Source organism: Ceratotherium simum, chromosome 23 (genome assembly GCF_057802395.1).
Source record: "Ceratotherium simum simum isolate JZ-2026a chromosome 23, ASM5780239v1, whole genome shotgun sequence".
Lineage (NCBI taxonomy): Eukaryota > Metazoa > Chordata > Mammalia > Perissodactyla > Rhinocerotidae > Ceratotherium > Ceratotherium simum.
Genome location: NC_141922.1, coordinates 38,863,219 through 38,879,474, shown reverse-complemented (window position 1 = coordinate 38,879,474; position 16,256 = coordinate 38,863,219). Strand labels below are relative to the sequence as shown.

General features: G+C 35.4%; 1 protein-coding gene across 1 annotated transcript in view; it reads right to left on the bottom strand.

Moving 5' to 3' along the window:
* Window positions 1–416: 416 nt before the first annotated feature.
* The window catches only part of RGS22 (regulator of G protein signaling 22), a 142,804-nt gene continuing 126,964 nt past the window's right edge, over window positions 417–16,256 (bottom strand). The window contains exons 25-30 of the mRNA XM_087447121.1: window positions 15,555–15,713; window positions 4,553–4,651; window positions 2,770–2,866; window positions 2,576–2,656; window positions 2,250–2,297; window positions 417–1,386 (exon numbers count right to left, since the gene is read on the bottom strand). Of these exons, the coding sequence (XP_087303247.1) occupies window positions 2,293–2,297; window positions 2,576–2,656; window positions 2,770–2,866; window positions 4,553–4,651; window positions 15,555–15,713 (441 nt within the window). The 3' untranslated portion in view covers window positions 417–1,386; window positions 2,250–2,292. The remainder of the gene's footprint in view (window positions 1,387–2,249; window positions 2,298–2,575; window positions 2,657–2,769; window positions 2,867–4,552; window positions 4,652–15,554; window positions 15,714–16,256) is intronic.

The following is a 16,256-nucleotide window of genomic DNA, read 5'->3' as shown; positions in this document are numbered from 1 at the left end:
CAAGGGCAACAAATGGAAAACAGATACAAACTTCACAGCAACTATGGGGCATGTGGCGGTATGGAAGCAGAGGAAAACACAGGGTTCTAATGCTCTAAAAGAAAAAGAAAGTGTCCAGGGCCCAGCCTGGTGGCACAGTCTTGAGTTTGCGTGCTCTGCTTCGGCAGCCCAGGGTTCGGGGGTTTGGATCCCAGGCGCGGACCTACACACCACTTATCAAGCCACAATGTGGCAGGCATCCCACATATAAAGTAGAGGAAGATGGGCACGGATGTTAGCCCAGGGCCAAACTTCCTCAGCAAAAAGAGGAGGATTGGCAGTAGATGTTAGCTCAGGGCTAATCTTCATCACCAAAAAAAAATTTTTTTAAAGTGTCCAAAAACCACTGCTTTAGGAAAAAAAAAAAAAGAGCTCTGAAGTGTGCCACCTGATGCTTTCCCTCTTTAAAACATCTCACTCTTTAGAGAATCAGGAATGGCAGTTTCTACTTTGAAAATATTTTCTGGGATTATACTAGAATTGAAGTCCAATGCCTCCAATCCAGTAATCCAGATCACGGTCCTTCAAGCTTCTGAGTCCTGAGGTCTACAGATGGTGAAGGTTCATCCTCCCACGTCATTTCTTACACACTCTCCTTTCCCCCGCCCCTCCAGGGAAGCGGATAGGTGGGTATATGTCTGGGTTCTCTCTGCTACAAGTATAACTCCAGTTAATAAGAGGGCTTTTACCTTTTAAATCTCTTCTCTTGCTACCCTAACAGTTTATCACAAAGAGTGGTCTGTGGAACACCTGCATCAGAATCACCTAGGATGTCTGTTAAGAGGGAGATTCCGGGTCCTGCTCAAGAACGACTGCTCAAGAATCAGACTCTCAGAGAGTGGCCCCGGGAATCTGCATTGCTGGCAAATGTCACAAGTGAGTCTTATGCCCACTAAAGTTTGAGAACCACTGCTTTACTATATGGCTCCTTTAGAGTTGAGGATAGGGATGGGGTGGCGAAGGCTCTTCCTGTTACGTTTTGGGTCAACTTATTGCTAGGAATATTAGTCCCCTAACTACCTGTTTAATATATCTGGTAGTCAAATATAGTAAATGCTCAAGGAATATTTGTTGAAAGATTACTTGAGGAGCATAACATTATACTTCTTTAAGGTCTGTGATAAGCAAAACATTTTGATTCTTCTAACCTAGATAGAAGTCATTTTATTCTAAATAAGTTTTTAAAAATTTTATAGTCTTGTGTGTCATGTGTACAGAACAGCTGTAATTTTGAAACTGTGGGATTAAAACAAACCAAACTTTATTTAGATGGTAGACGTGCTCTAATGCAGATCATCAAAAAATCACTTGAGCTTCCATGACAGTTAAATTTGGTTTAAAGAATTTCTGCAAAAGAAAAATAAATGGCTGAAAACATAAGCAGCTATAGAAAATATAAATACAAAACAACAAAAAACTTACACATGTTTGTAATAAGGATTAAAAACGTTAACAGATGTGTCAGCAAACCCTAAACGCTGGGGATGTGGTCAGGTTGGTCTAAGGGGTGGGGGAACTGGCAGAAGGGAGCAGTGGCCAGGATCAACCAGAAGAGAAAAAAGATGAGCAGGCTAAGAACATAAAGGCCTGCTCATCACACCCACCCAAGAACCAGAAACCTAAAGATTTTGAGAAACAAAAAGCTAAGCTGCAAGACAAGATAAGAGAAAGGGGGCTTTTACTGAGTTCTTCAAGTATTGGGTCAATGGGTTACACATACCCTACTCTCTTATTCTATTATACACATTATTCTCTCCTACTCCTTAGTAGGGGCACTGTTAAACTCTAACATTAGTGTCCAATCAAAACTGTATAATCACATCAGTGTCGGTATGAGAGAAGGACCCCAGCTTGATTTTCAGTTCCTTCTTATATTCCCAACTTGGGAAAATGGAGCTTGGAAATCTCCACTTGGGAAAACTTGGGACTGAGCTCAAGCGCATTCTTCCATACATGTTCTTTGTGGAAGACAAGAACAGATAAGGAATAAATAGAAGCAATAAATGATCATTCCCCAGAGGCCTTCCTTTTCAGGAGACTGTGCCATTCAGAAGGGAGGCAAGAGGCTCCTACCCATTAGTTTGTTAGTTGGGTATGTATGTGTGTGTGTGCAAGTGTTTTGAGTGTGTGCATGTGTGAGCGTGCATGTGCATGAGTGTGTGTGCTAGAGGGACATAGACGGTATGATCAACTTTCAGTCTATGACTTACCTTGCACCTATCAGCAACAGGGTACATGCTCACACGAGAGCTGTCACTCTGGAAAGGGGATGAAGTGTTAGATACATGTCTCAGTCTTTCCTCCTCAGCAGAGGAGAAAAAACAGACAGAGAGAAACAGGCCACACACACCCACACCCACACCCACACCCACACACCCCCCACACACTGAAATTCTCCTAATTTGGGGGTCAGGGCAGTTGAGAGTGAGGCAGTCCTCATCTCTTCCTGGCCTGTATATTCTGGATGGCCAGGTGAGAGGCAGAACTCTAACAATAAGGAAAAAAGAACTGAAGATAGGCTGTCACGGAAACTCACTCTGGATGTTGTAGGAAGATACAGACTTTTTCAAAGACATAGCTGAAGCAGTAGACTTAAAATTTGTAAAAGATGGTGTGGCTGCACAAAGATAAGAGAAATAAGGAAAACAGTGAAGTAATCATCGGCACAGTCCTCTAAAATTAATGTATGACAGAAGATAACAAAGCAACCCTGTAAGCAAAAAGCAAAACTACCTGCATACAACTTTTTTTCCATTTCTTCTTGAATTTTAAGAAGAATCCTTTCTTGTTCTAAGGCTTCTATGTACTTTGAGTAGCACCAGGTTGGCTAGAAAGACAATTTTCACAGTTAATTTTGAAAATATTTGTTGCAGGAAATAAACTGAAGGTAAGATGGCTTAGATAAGCCCCTTCATTTAAACTTATTGAAATATAACACATATAAAGAAATGTGCACATATCATAAATTTATAATTATAAGAATTTTCACAAACGGAAGTAACCCATTTAACCTTTTAACTGGGTACCACAAATTGTTATCAATCTACCTTACTCCGTTTTAATAAGAAGATTTATGATGAAGTAAAGGTACTTTTTCCCATAGCCTTAACCTAAAGTTTTTAATTCCCTGGCCCCAGGTTGGGGAGTAGGTGGGTAGGGATGTGAGGAGGATGATGCACTATTTCTCAGTGAATTAATGTCGCAAAAGCTTTATAGATTTCTTGACAGCTATTCAATCACCTTTATATATTTAGTTTGATTGCGCATTTTGGTGCTTAGGAAAGATCCAAGTTTTTGGGGGGTAGTTTTACATTTGGATTCATTACAATTCTTCAATGTGCAAAATCTATGTGAAACAAATGCATATACAGAACATCCACACTTACAAAATGGCAGTGTATTATTATTTTACCAAAAGCTAGAGTAATTCAACATGTATATCTTAAATAGCAACAACAACAGCAATAATAATAATTTATATTTATAAAACTCCTTTTGTTTCCTAAAGATTTTGAGTTTCTTACAAAAATCTTGAGACATATGACAGGAAATCATCAACATCATCATCATCATCATCATCATCATCCCTTTCTCTCTTTCTCTTTTTGAGAGAGAAGGAAACAGGCTCAAAGGAGATTAAGTGATTTTTTTCCCACTTCAAGGTAATATTGACTTGTAATTGACAGTGTAAAAATTAAAAGCCTAGTGTCTCTAGTTCCACCTTTCCCCTTTTATTTTTATACCATGTTTTTGAAATTTAATGCTAGTCATTTGCTAATGAATGTACTTCCAAATGGCACTACTAACTATCATACACTTTTAGATATATCTTTTTCAATGTATGATTCCACAAAATTGGACATTTCACTTCTCTCAATAATAGCTTCATAGCCAATCAGTTATCTTAGCTGAGTAGCTGAACTGATTTGCCATTCCTAAATATCAAAAAATTGTTTCTTGAGCTAGTATTATCCTAAGATGCAAACACTTTCAATACAAGTCATTAAAAAGGGACATAAATTAAACTGATGAAATTTCAGGGAAGTGATATTAATGTACAATTATAAATGTAAATATAAACATAAAAATTGTAAATATATTAGTTGATGGTCATGTACTGGCCAATTTTATGACCACTTCAAAGAATTAAAAAACTGAGACTAAGCATTTGACTTTCTTCTCTTAACCCAAGAATATATCAACCTATATGTATTGTATCTTGTTCTATATCTGACTTATTCTCTCTTTTCCAATAACATAGCCATTTCAAGTTCTGCCACTTAAATCTTCTTCATATGTCTCAGGAATTATTTTCCTTGATTATATTGTCCAAGATCAGCTGAAATTTTAATGTTCTCCGAAGGCTCAAGGAAGTTCTCTTCCAATCTCTCCTACTATTGTAATTTTAGCTTCATTTTCAAACACTCCCCTGCTAACGTCAAATGACTGAGTTACTGCATTCTACTACCCAATGCTCTATAGAAGTGCGATCTGTGACACCTTTCCTGCTTACCTGTCGGCTGTATGCTTGTAGGCCTAAAACTGGGTCACTAACTAAAGCAGAGTTTTTGACAGCAGATCCTGAAGTACTTGCAGATTGTTTGATCCCATCCTGTAATTATATTAAATTAAATTATTCCAAAAAAGGGATAATGCTATATTAATATAAACATACAGTTAAGGAGTCATACCATCATATGAAAAAGTATTTTGTGCTGAGCATCACACCTGAGGTTTCATCAAGTCAATATCATTAATGTGATATAATCTGTTAAATCTTTAATTTTATTTCATATTATTATGAAAATATTAAAAAATAAATGATAGAAATTATGAAGTTGAATGTAAAAATCACCCCCAAATTCTAGCATCCAAGAAAAACCACTACAAACATTTTCATGAGCATCCATCCCAATTTCTCATTAGGGAAATGCATAGATATAATCTATAATTTTAATATTTATATTTTATTGCATAAATTTCATTCAAATGAATCACAGTATATGTGCTCTTTTTAAAATCTGATTTTTCATGCAAAATGTTGTAAAAAATGTTTCCATGTGAATAAATGTAGAACGGGAATGTAAAGGGCAGGGCCTTTGTATCATTCACCACGTATGCCTACTGTAGAACACAGAGGATACACTCGCATATTTGTTGGATGATTAAATGAATAAAATACATCATATTTTCAATGGATAAATGATCTTATGCACTCAAATATTTGTTGACTGATAAAAGAATAAACTATATCATCATTTCAACAGATGAATAATATTCTAGTAAAGGGATGACCATAGATAATGCCTGCTATTAGAAACTTAGGTCATTTTTCATATTTTACTATTATAAGTGATGTTGTGTACATACATCTTTGTGCATTTCTCAAATTCTCTCCTTTAACATAAATTTCTAGAAGTATATTTGCTGGTTTAAAAAGAAGTAATACTGAGCCGGCCCCATGGCGTAGCGGTTAAGTGTGCGCGCTCCGCTGCTGGTGGCCCGCGTACGGATCCCAGGCGCGCACCATTGCACCGCTTGTCAGGCCGTGCTGTGGCGGCGTCCCATATAAAGTGGAGGAAGATGGGCACAGATGTTAGCCCAGGGCCAGTCTTCATCAGTAAAAAGAGGAGGATTGGCATGGATGTGAGCTCAGGGCTGATCTTCCTCACACACACACATAAAAAGAATGAATATTTTAAACAATATATGACCATTTTACACTTTCTCCAGTAACATATGAGTTTGTAGGCCTGTTTCTCATACCCTTAACCAACACTGGATATTTTCCTCCTTGCTCTTTTGCATGTCTTTGGTTAGAAAGGAAGTTAAACATCTTTTAATGCTTTTAATCCTTTGTATTTCTTTTGTGAATTGTCTGTTAATACACTTGCCCAATTTTCTGTGAAGAGTATTTATATTTTTTACAATTTATTTTGATAACTTCATCATACATTTTGTTTCCCAATTTGTCTTTTATTTTTTGCCATTTAAAAGTTCAAAAGTTTTATTTATTTAAATCATTGTGATCCTTTGATAATAAATTTTCCACTGCTCATTTTAAGTACTTGATATTAAACTAGATGGAAGTTTTTCATGAGATTCTCCTGTCATAACTTTCTTCAGATTACCCAGTTCCATTTGATTCATTTATAAGAACAAGAGACAGAGGATGTATTTGATACTAGTATTTTTGTTAAAAAGGACAAATACTGCTACAATATTAATAATAATAACTAACACTTGCTTTATGATGTGCATTGTGCTTCATATATCTTATTTAATCCTACCCCAAATGTAAGTTCTATTACTATCTCCATTTTACTGAAAAAAAATGAGGTTTTGGGAAATGAAGTGCTCTGCCTAAAATACTAGAACTGATCATTGGAAAGCCAGGATTCCAAATCAGGCAGTCTGACTCTAGAGACTGCACTCCTATCCACTATGCTAGCCTGTCCCAGATCAAATACTACCTTACAATTACATAGTGGAATAGCTTACATGGTCTTTTATACACACAATTTTAATTAATCCCTCTAAAATCATGTGAGATTAATATTATTACCATAAGGTGATAGATAAAATTGAGGATAAGAAACTCAAGAGTCCCATGCCCATTGGATTACCTAAGGAAATCCAATGCTTTTCACAGTAAGTGATTTTTTTCAGAATACACATTTTTATGTTACAAAAACATTGTGGGTTTCCTATGTTCATTTTTTCCAACATTTCCTCATATGTCTTCATTGACAATAAAATTTTGGAACAAACAGCTTCTACTATATTGGTCTTTACCTTACATTTTCCATGTTAAAATAAATGCATGTGTGAAATTGTGCTAATAAGTGACAACAATATGTTTACTGTATATAATAAGAATATTCAAAAGTAGAATTCCTTGTTTTAATTTTTATATTTTTAAATTATTTTAATGAGGTCATATTGGCATATAACTGTGCAAATTTCAGGTGTACATTATTATATATCAGTTTCTGTATAGACTGCATTGTGTTCACCACCAATAGTCTAGTTTTTATCCCTCACCATACATATGTGCCCCTTTACCCCTTTTGCCCTCCTCCCAACCCCTTCTCTCTGGTAACCACTAATCTATTCTCCTTATCCATGTGTTTATCTTCCATATGTAAGTGAAATCATACGGTGTTCATCTTTCTCTGTCTGGCTTATTTCGCTCAGCATAATATCCTCAAGGTCCATCCACATTGTTGCAAGTGGGACAATTTTGTCTTTTTTTATGGTTGAGTATTCTATTCTATCTATATATACATATACCACATCTTCTTTATCCATTCATCCATTGATGGGCACTTGGATTGCTTCCATGTCGTGGCTATTGTGAATAATGCTACAGTGAACACAGGGGTGCGTACATGTATTTGTACTGTTGATTTCATGTTCTTTGGATAAATACACAGTAGTGGGATTGCTAGATCATATGGTATTGCTATTTTTAATTTTGTGAGAAATCTCCACACTGTTTTCCATAGCAACTGCACCAGTTTGCATTCCCACCAGCAGCATATGAGGGTTCCGTTTTCTCACATCCTCTTGACACTTGTTATTTTTTGTCTTGTTAATTACAGCCATTCTGATGGTTGTAAGGCCATATCTCATTGTAGTTTTGATTTGCATTTCCCTAACAATTAGTGATGTGGAATATCTTTTCATGTGCCTGTTGGCCATCTCTATGTCTTCTTTGGAAAAATGTCTGTTCATATCCTCTGCCCATTTTCTGATCAGGTTGTTTGTTTTCTGCTATTGAGTTATATGAGTTCTTTACATATTTTGGAAATTAACCCCTTGTCGGATATATGATTTGCAAATATTTTCTCCCAGTTGGTGGGTTGTCTTTTTGTTTTGTTGATATGTTCCTTTGCTTTGCAGAAGCTTTTTAGTCTGATGTAGGCCCATTTATTTTTCTTTTGTTTCCCTTGCCTGAGTAGACATGGTATTCAAAAAGATGCTGCTAAGGGCCAGCACCGTGGCTTACCGGTTAAGTGCGCACGCTCCGCTGCTGGCGGCCCGGGTTCGGATCCCAGGCGTGCAGCGACGCACCGCTTCTCCGGCCATGCTGAGGCTGCGTCCCACATACAGCAACTAGAAGGATGTGCAGCTATGACATACAACTATCTACTGGGGCTTTGGGGGGAAAAAATAAATAAATAAAATCTTAAAAAAAAAAAAAAAAAGATGCTGCTAAGACCAATGCCAAAGAATGAACTGCCTGTATTTTCTTCTAAGAGTTTTATGGTTTCAGGTCTTACATTCAAGTCTTTAATCCAGTTTGAGTTAATGTTTGTGTATGGTGTAAGATAATGATCTACTTTCATTCTTTTGCATGTGGCTGTCCAGTTTTCCCAACACCATTTATTGAAGAGACTTTCCTTTCCCCATTGTATGTTCTTGGCTCCTTTGTCGAAGATTAGCTGTCCATGTATAGGTGGTTTTATTTCTGGGCTTTCAATTCTGTTCCATTGATCTGTATGTCTGTTTTTCTGCCAGTACCATGTTGTTTTGATTACTATAGCTTTGTAGTGTATTTTGAAGTCAGGGATTGTGACTCTCCAGCTTTGTTCTTTTTTCTCAGGATTGCTTTGGCTATTTGGGGTCTTTTGTTGTTCCGTATACATTTCAGGATTCTTTGTTCTATTTCCGTGAGGAATGTCATTGGGATTCTGATTGGGATTGCATTGAATCTGTAGATTGCTTTGGGTAATATGGACATTTTAACTACATTTATTCTTCCAATCCATGAGCAGGGAATATCTTTACATTTCTTTATGTCTTCTTTGATTTCTTTCAATAATATCTTATAGTTTTCAGTGTATAGGTCTTTCACCTCCTTGGTTAAATTTATTCCTAGATATTTTATTCTTTTTGTTGCAATTGTAAACGGGATTGTATTCTTGACTTCTCTTTCTGCTAGTTCATTGCTAGCGTATAGACATACAATTGATTTTTTGTATGTGGATTTTGTACCCTGCAACTTTGCTGTAGTTGATTATTTCTAATGGTTTTCTGGTGGATTCTTTAGGGTTTTCTATGTACAGAATCATGTCATCCGCAAACAGAGTTTTACTTCTTCCTTTCCAATTTGGATCCCTTTTATTTATTTTTCTTGTCTAATTGCTCCAGCTAGGACTTTCAGTACTATGCTGAATAAGAGTGGAGAGAGTGGGCACCTTTGTCTTGTTTCTGTTCTTAGAGGAATAGCTTTCACTTTTTAACCATTAAGTATGATGTTGGCTGTGGGTTTGTCATATGGACTTTATCATGTTGAGGTACTTTCCTTCTATACCCATTTTACTGAGAGTTTTTGTCATAAACGGATGTTGGATCTTGTCAAATGCTTTCTCTGCATCTATTGAGATGATCACATGATTTTTATTACTTATTTTGTTACCGTGGTATATCATATTGATGGATTTACAGATGTTGAACAATTCCTGCATCCTTGGAATAAATCCCACCTTATCGTGGTGTGTGATCCTTTTAATGTGTTGTTGTATTTGAGTTGCTAATATTTTGTTGAGGATTTTTGCATCTATGTTCATCAGCAATATTGACCTGTAATTTTCCTTTTTTGTGTTGTCCTTGTCTGGTTTTGGTATCAGGGTAACATTGGCCTCATAGAATGAGTTAGGAAGCATCTCATCTTCTTCAATATTTTGGAATAGTTTGAGAAGGATAGGTATTAAATCTTCTTTGAATGTTTGGTATAGTTCACCAGAGAAGCCATCTGGTCCTGGACTTTTGTTTTGGGGATGTTTTTGATTACTATTTCAATCTCTTTACTTGTGATTGGTCTATTCAGATTCTCTATTTCTCCTTGATTCAGTTTTGAGTGGTTGTATGATTCTAAGAATTTACCCATTTCTTCTAGGTTATCCAATTTGTTGGCTAGAATTCCTTTTTTTTCTTTAGGATCATTCACCCTACAAAAGGGTTGCTTTTCACTTTGTATCTAACCCTGTTAGTAGTTACCAGTTAAAAGATAGGAACAGATGAAGAGATCAATTAAGGACATTTGCATTTCCATAACCAAAGTATAATACAGATGATATAAATATACATCCTGAATTTTCTGGAGAAATAGCAATTTAAGATTTTCTCTACTCTCATCACACCATATGTCCCAACTTTTGTTTCAGACAATATGTGTACCATATATCTAAGCAAACGAAGACTACTTAGGACTACACTTAGAAAGCTGTGAAGTTTTTCCTCAGAGTTTAGGGTTCAGTAAGAGATCTTCTTTATATCCTCCTCACTTCTATATTAATTTATTCAATAAATATATATTTAGAACCATTTGCTAAAATCCTACTTTTTAAGACTAACTCAAGTTTACCTTTTCTGTAAGGTCCTTTTCCTCCCCCCAAAACAATTAATTGCTCGTTTTCTGTGATTTCAGTTTTTTTTGTTTATATCATTTGCAGTTAAGTGTATATGTGTGTCTATCTGCCTTATATGTAAATTATATCCATATCCCTGGCATATGTAGTATGGATCAGTATCTAGTGGATGATCAATAAACCTCTATGTAGTAGATTATCAATAAAAGTATGGTAAAAGAAGAAAGAAAAAGGATTGGGATGGAAAGCTCTATTGAGAAGCTATTTAAGCCACATTAGTGTGTGTATAAATCATATATATGGATCAGAAAGAAAGTGTATATATACAGATATATACACACACATATGTAATATGTTTATAAATCCCCCCTGATAATTGGAAAAAGACATAAACCTACAGTCTCAAGAACCTGAGCAATCCTTAAACAGAATGAGCCCAAAGAAATCCACACAAAACGCATCATAATCAAAATTCTGAAAACTAAAGACATAGAAAAAATCTTGAGAGCAGTAAGTGAGAAACAATACCTTATTACAGAGAAAAGAAAGGACAAAATAAAAAATCTTAGAACATCAGGAAGGAAGAAAAATGGAAAGAGCAAAAGTATGGGTAAATATAATAGACTTTTCTTCTCCCCTTGAGTTTCCTAATTTACGTTTGATGGTTAGAGCAAAAATTATAAAATTGTCTGATGTGGTTCTCAATGTATGTTGAGGAAATATTTAAGATAATTATAAACAGGTGAGAGGAAAGGGACTTAAAAGGTGGTAGTTTCTATACTCTACTTAAACCGGTAAAATGTCAACACCAATAGACTGTGCTAAGTTATGTATGTATAATGTAATATCTAAAGTAACCACTACAACATCTAAACAAAGATATACCAAAATTCTAAGAAATGTTCAAGTAATCCACAGGAATGCAAGACAAAGGAAAGAGAAAAAAATGAAAAATAATGGGAACAAACAAAACAAAAACTAAAATGACAGACTTAGAAACCAACATATCAATATAATTATATTAAAGATAAATAGACTAAATACACCAATTAAAAGACAGGGATTGACAGAGTATATTTAAATAAAAAAACAACAAGAAACCATGACCCAACTATATGCTTAATTCAAATATAATGATACAGTTAGTAAAGTAAAGGAATGGAAAAAGATATACTTTGCAAACATCAAAAGAGAGAAAGCTAGCTCTGCATCTTTGGAGACGTTTAGCAGTTGCTCAAAAGGTTAAACATACAGTTACCATATGAGCCAACAATTTAACTTCTAGGTCCCAAGAAAAATGAAAACATATCCACACACGAAGTTGTATAAGAATGTCCACAGCTCAAATGTACACCAACTGATGAATGGATAAACAAAATGCACACATAGTGGAATATTATTTGGCCATAAAAAGAATGAAGTACTGATAAATGCTACAACATGGATGGACCTTGAAAATATTCTGCTAAGTGAAAGAAGCCAGTCACAAAAGGCCATATATTGTATAATTTCATTTATATGAAATGTCCAGATATAGAAAGTAGATTAGTAGATTAGTGGCTACCAGGGGCTGGGGGGGAGGGAGGAATAGGGAGGGACTGCTAAAATTAAGTAGTAGTGATGGCTGCACAACTCTGTGACTATACTAAAATCACAAAATTGTACACTTTAGAAGTGTGAATTTTATGGTATGTGAATTAAATTTCAATAAAGCTGTTATTAAATAACAGTACTCAAACCAAAAAAAAGAATAAGAAAGCAGGAGTGACTATAGAGTCATGCGCCAAACAACGACATTTCAGTCAACAACAGACCTCACATACGACGGTGGTCCCATAAGATTAGTACTATATAGCCTAGGTGTGTAGTAGGCTATACCTACTAGGTATATCCAGGTTTGTGTAAGTACACTCTATGATGTTCGCACAATAATGAAACTGCCTAACGACACATTTCTCAGAACATATCCCTGCTGTTAAACAACACATAATTGTATTATTTATTGTAATAGCCCAAAACAGGAAACAATCAAATGTTCTTCAATGACTGAATGGTTAAAGTATAGTATAAAAGCACCATGGAACACTACTCAGCAAAAAAGAGGACACGCTATGGATATACAAAACAACTTGGATGGACCCCAAGGGCATTTATGTTGAGTGGAAAAAGCCAATCTCAAAAAATCACAAACTGTATGATTTCATTTATATAACATTCTCAAAATGACAAAATTATAGAAATGGGAACAGATTTGTGGTTGCCAGACATTAGGAATAAAGGGTGGGGGAGTGGATATAACTCATGGTCACTAGGGAGATCTTTGTGGTATATATATATATTTTTTTTTAAAGATTTTATTTATTTATTTATTTTTCCCCCCAAAGCCCCAGTAGATAGTTGTATGTCATAGCTGCACATCCTTCTAGTTGCTGTATGTGGGATGCGGCCTCAGCATGGCCGGAGAAGCGGTGCGTCGGTGCACGCCCGGGATCCAAACCCGGGCCGCCAGCAGCGGAGCGTGTGCACTTAACCGCTAAGCCATGGGGCCGGCCCTTTGTGGTATATTTTGAATGCAGTGTTGGTTACTTGAATCTACACGTGATAAAATGGCATAGAACTATACACACAGCTTGTACCAATGTCATTTTTCTGATTTTACTACTGTAGTATAGTTAAGGTAAGATGTAGCCATTGGGGGAAACTGAGTGGAAGGGTAGATAGGAGTTCTCTACTATCTTTGCAACTTTCTGTGATTGTTAATTATTTCAAAATAAAAATTTTTCTAAAAAGTCACTTGTAATTTGAAATTTAAAAAATATAACAGCAATAGCATTATTTCGAATATGAAATATTTTGGAATAAATTTCACAAAATACATTCAAGATCTGTCATTGAAAACTACAAATCATTGCTGAGAGAAATTAAAGAAGAACTACATAGAGATATATTGTGTTCATGGATTGGAAGATACAATGTTGTTGTGATGTCAATTCTCCCCAAACTGATGTGTAGGTTCTTTACCATCCTGATCAAAATATATGAATAGTCAGTTAACACGTGAAAAGTTGCTCCACCTCACTAATAATTAGGAAAATGTAAATAAATGCATTAGAATGAAGACATACTATTTGTCATCATCAGATTGGCAAAAATTTCAAAGTCTAAACATACCAGATGGGGACTACCAAATGGGGAAAAGTAGTGTTCTCATATACTGCTGGTAGGAACACAGACTGACATATTCACAGGGAAAACAAAATGGTAGCACCTACTCTACTAAAAACACACATACTCTATTACTCAGCAATTCCAAAAAAATTTTTATACATGTGAATATGGAGACATTTACAGGAATATTGTCTGCAGTGCTATTTGTAAAGGTGAAAACTGAAAACAAACATCCAACAATAAATAGTTAAATAAAAATAGTATATTTATTCATGTGATGGAATAGTATGCAGCAATTAAACTGAATAAACTAGATCTAAGTATACAGCATGGGCAGAATTAAAAGACATAAAGTTGAGTTTAAAAAGCAAGGTGTAGAAACACATATTGCACAATATGTGCTATGGACTGAATTATGTCCCCCACCCAAATTCACAGTTGAACCCCTAACTTCCAGTGTGACTGTATCTGAAGATAGGGTCCTTAAGAGGTAATTAAGGTTAAATGAGGTCATAAGGGTGGAGCCCTAATCTGAAGGGACTGCGGCCTTATAAGAAGAAGGAGAGAAGAGAGATCTCTTTCTCTCCCCACCTTGAGAGGAGACAGCCAGAAGGTGGCCATACACAAGCCAGAAAGCGAGCTCTCACCAGGAGTTAAATCAGCTGGCACATTGATCTGGGACTTCTAGCCGCCAGAACAGTGAGAAAATAAATTCTGTTGTTTAAGCCACCCAGTCTGTGGTGTTTTGTTATGATAGCCCAAGCAGACTAATACAATATGGTACCATTTATGTAAGTTAAAATATATACAAAACAGTCCTCTGTATTATTTATGAATCCACATACATGTATAAAACACTATGTTGAAAAAGAGCTAGCAGAATATATCCTAAACTTCACGGTTGTTCTTGGGGGTGGGGAGAGTAATAGAACTTAGGCTGGGGTTAAGCGAGTTTCTTCTTTCTGCAATATTTTATTTCTTAAGGGAAAAAAAAGCAAACGAGGGAAAATGTTAACAGTATTTATTCTGACCTGTGCAAATATGAGTGTTTATTACATTACTTTTGTATATTTTGATATATTTTAAATTTCTTTTAAAAAATAGAGGGCTGGCTCCGTGGCGTAGCACTTGTCAGGCCATGCTGTGGTGGTGTCCCATATAAAGTGGAGGAAGATAGGCACAGATGTTAGCCCAGGGCCAGTCTTCCTCAGCAAAAAGAGGAGGAATGGCATGGATGTTAGCTCAGGGCTGATCTTCCTCACAAAAAAAATAAAATAAAAAAATAAATAAAAAATAGAATAGGTATAAACTTATTAATAAATAAAATACATGACTTGGGAGCAATTATCCCTTTTCAATTCAAAGAAAATAGATAAATATAAAGAGAGACAGATGAATGGATGAATAAATGGACAGAATAACAAATAGGCAGGCTGGGCAATTTATGATTCATATTTACAAATTTTACAGTCAATGTATCATTTTGTAATTGTAATACTGAAAATGCTGCCCCCAGTACATAATATTTTTTCATTCATTCATTCCTGATTTAGTCAGTAAACAACGTTTAATAATTGAGCATGTGCGAGACACTGGTGTATGTGCTTATGAGACACAGATGAATAAGACAGATACTTTCCTGGAGGATTTCAGTCCAGTAAAGGTGACAGATGCAAAAACTTATTCACAAAACAATATAAAGCATACTCCAACAGAGGCAGGAATGTTACTACAGTGGATACAAGCTGATTGTGTTGCCTCGTAGGGTCAAGGAAGCTTTCACATAGAAGAGATGACATTCTGAGGAATTTAAAACCAAATCTGAAACCTCTGACTGAAGGCTTAAAAGCCACTAAAATCCATATTCTAAAACTTCTCTGTATTTTTCCTCAGCCCAAGTTCTTCTATAAATTCACACATATCACATACCTTTCAAAAGTCTGATTAAACCCAAAATGAGTCTTGTCTCACCTTTGCAAATTTTTCGTCTTCTGTGACTGCCAATTTTTTTTTCTGCTTATTATATTCTTGTCTTCTCTCCAAAACACTCATAATTTTTTCATCAGTTAAGTTCTTCCTAAACTCACAAAACTGAGGCCAAAATTTAAACAGAACACCAAAAATTGTCATCTGTGTAAAAAACAAAGTATGTCTTAGATTACAATTTTATATAAATGTACCGATTTAAACTCTAATTCACCATAATAATGGATTAACTATTCTATCTTTAATATACAGCATGTTTCCTCCAACTTATTGTCTCCAGACATCTTGGTATAGTTTAGCTCAGCACATGCTTATGATCAATGTTTTTTTACTACCAATGAGAAGTCTTTCTTTTAAAAAAAATACACTTAGACACACTTAAAAGTCACTTTATTCTTTATGTTTCCCTAACCAATTGATTGTATTAATAAAAATCCATTAGGTCTTTTTAAATAATAAATTTATGTTTTCTTTAAAAACGTACACTAGTTGATCTGCCACACATTCTGCTGTTTTATGCAAGTATTCCAAATATTCTGTTCATCAAGGGGAACTCCTCTCCACCCCCTCTTTTCTTTCTTTTAGAGAAAGGAAATACCATTTTGCCTCTGGAAAAGCTCTTTAACAAAGCTGCAGATCTAAGAATAAATCTTGAGTAACTTTTAAATGATATAATCTCTCTTTTAT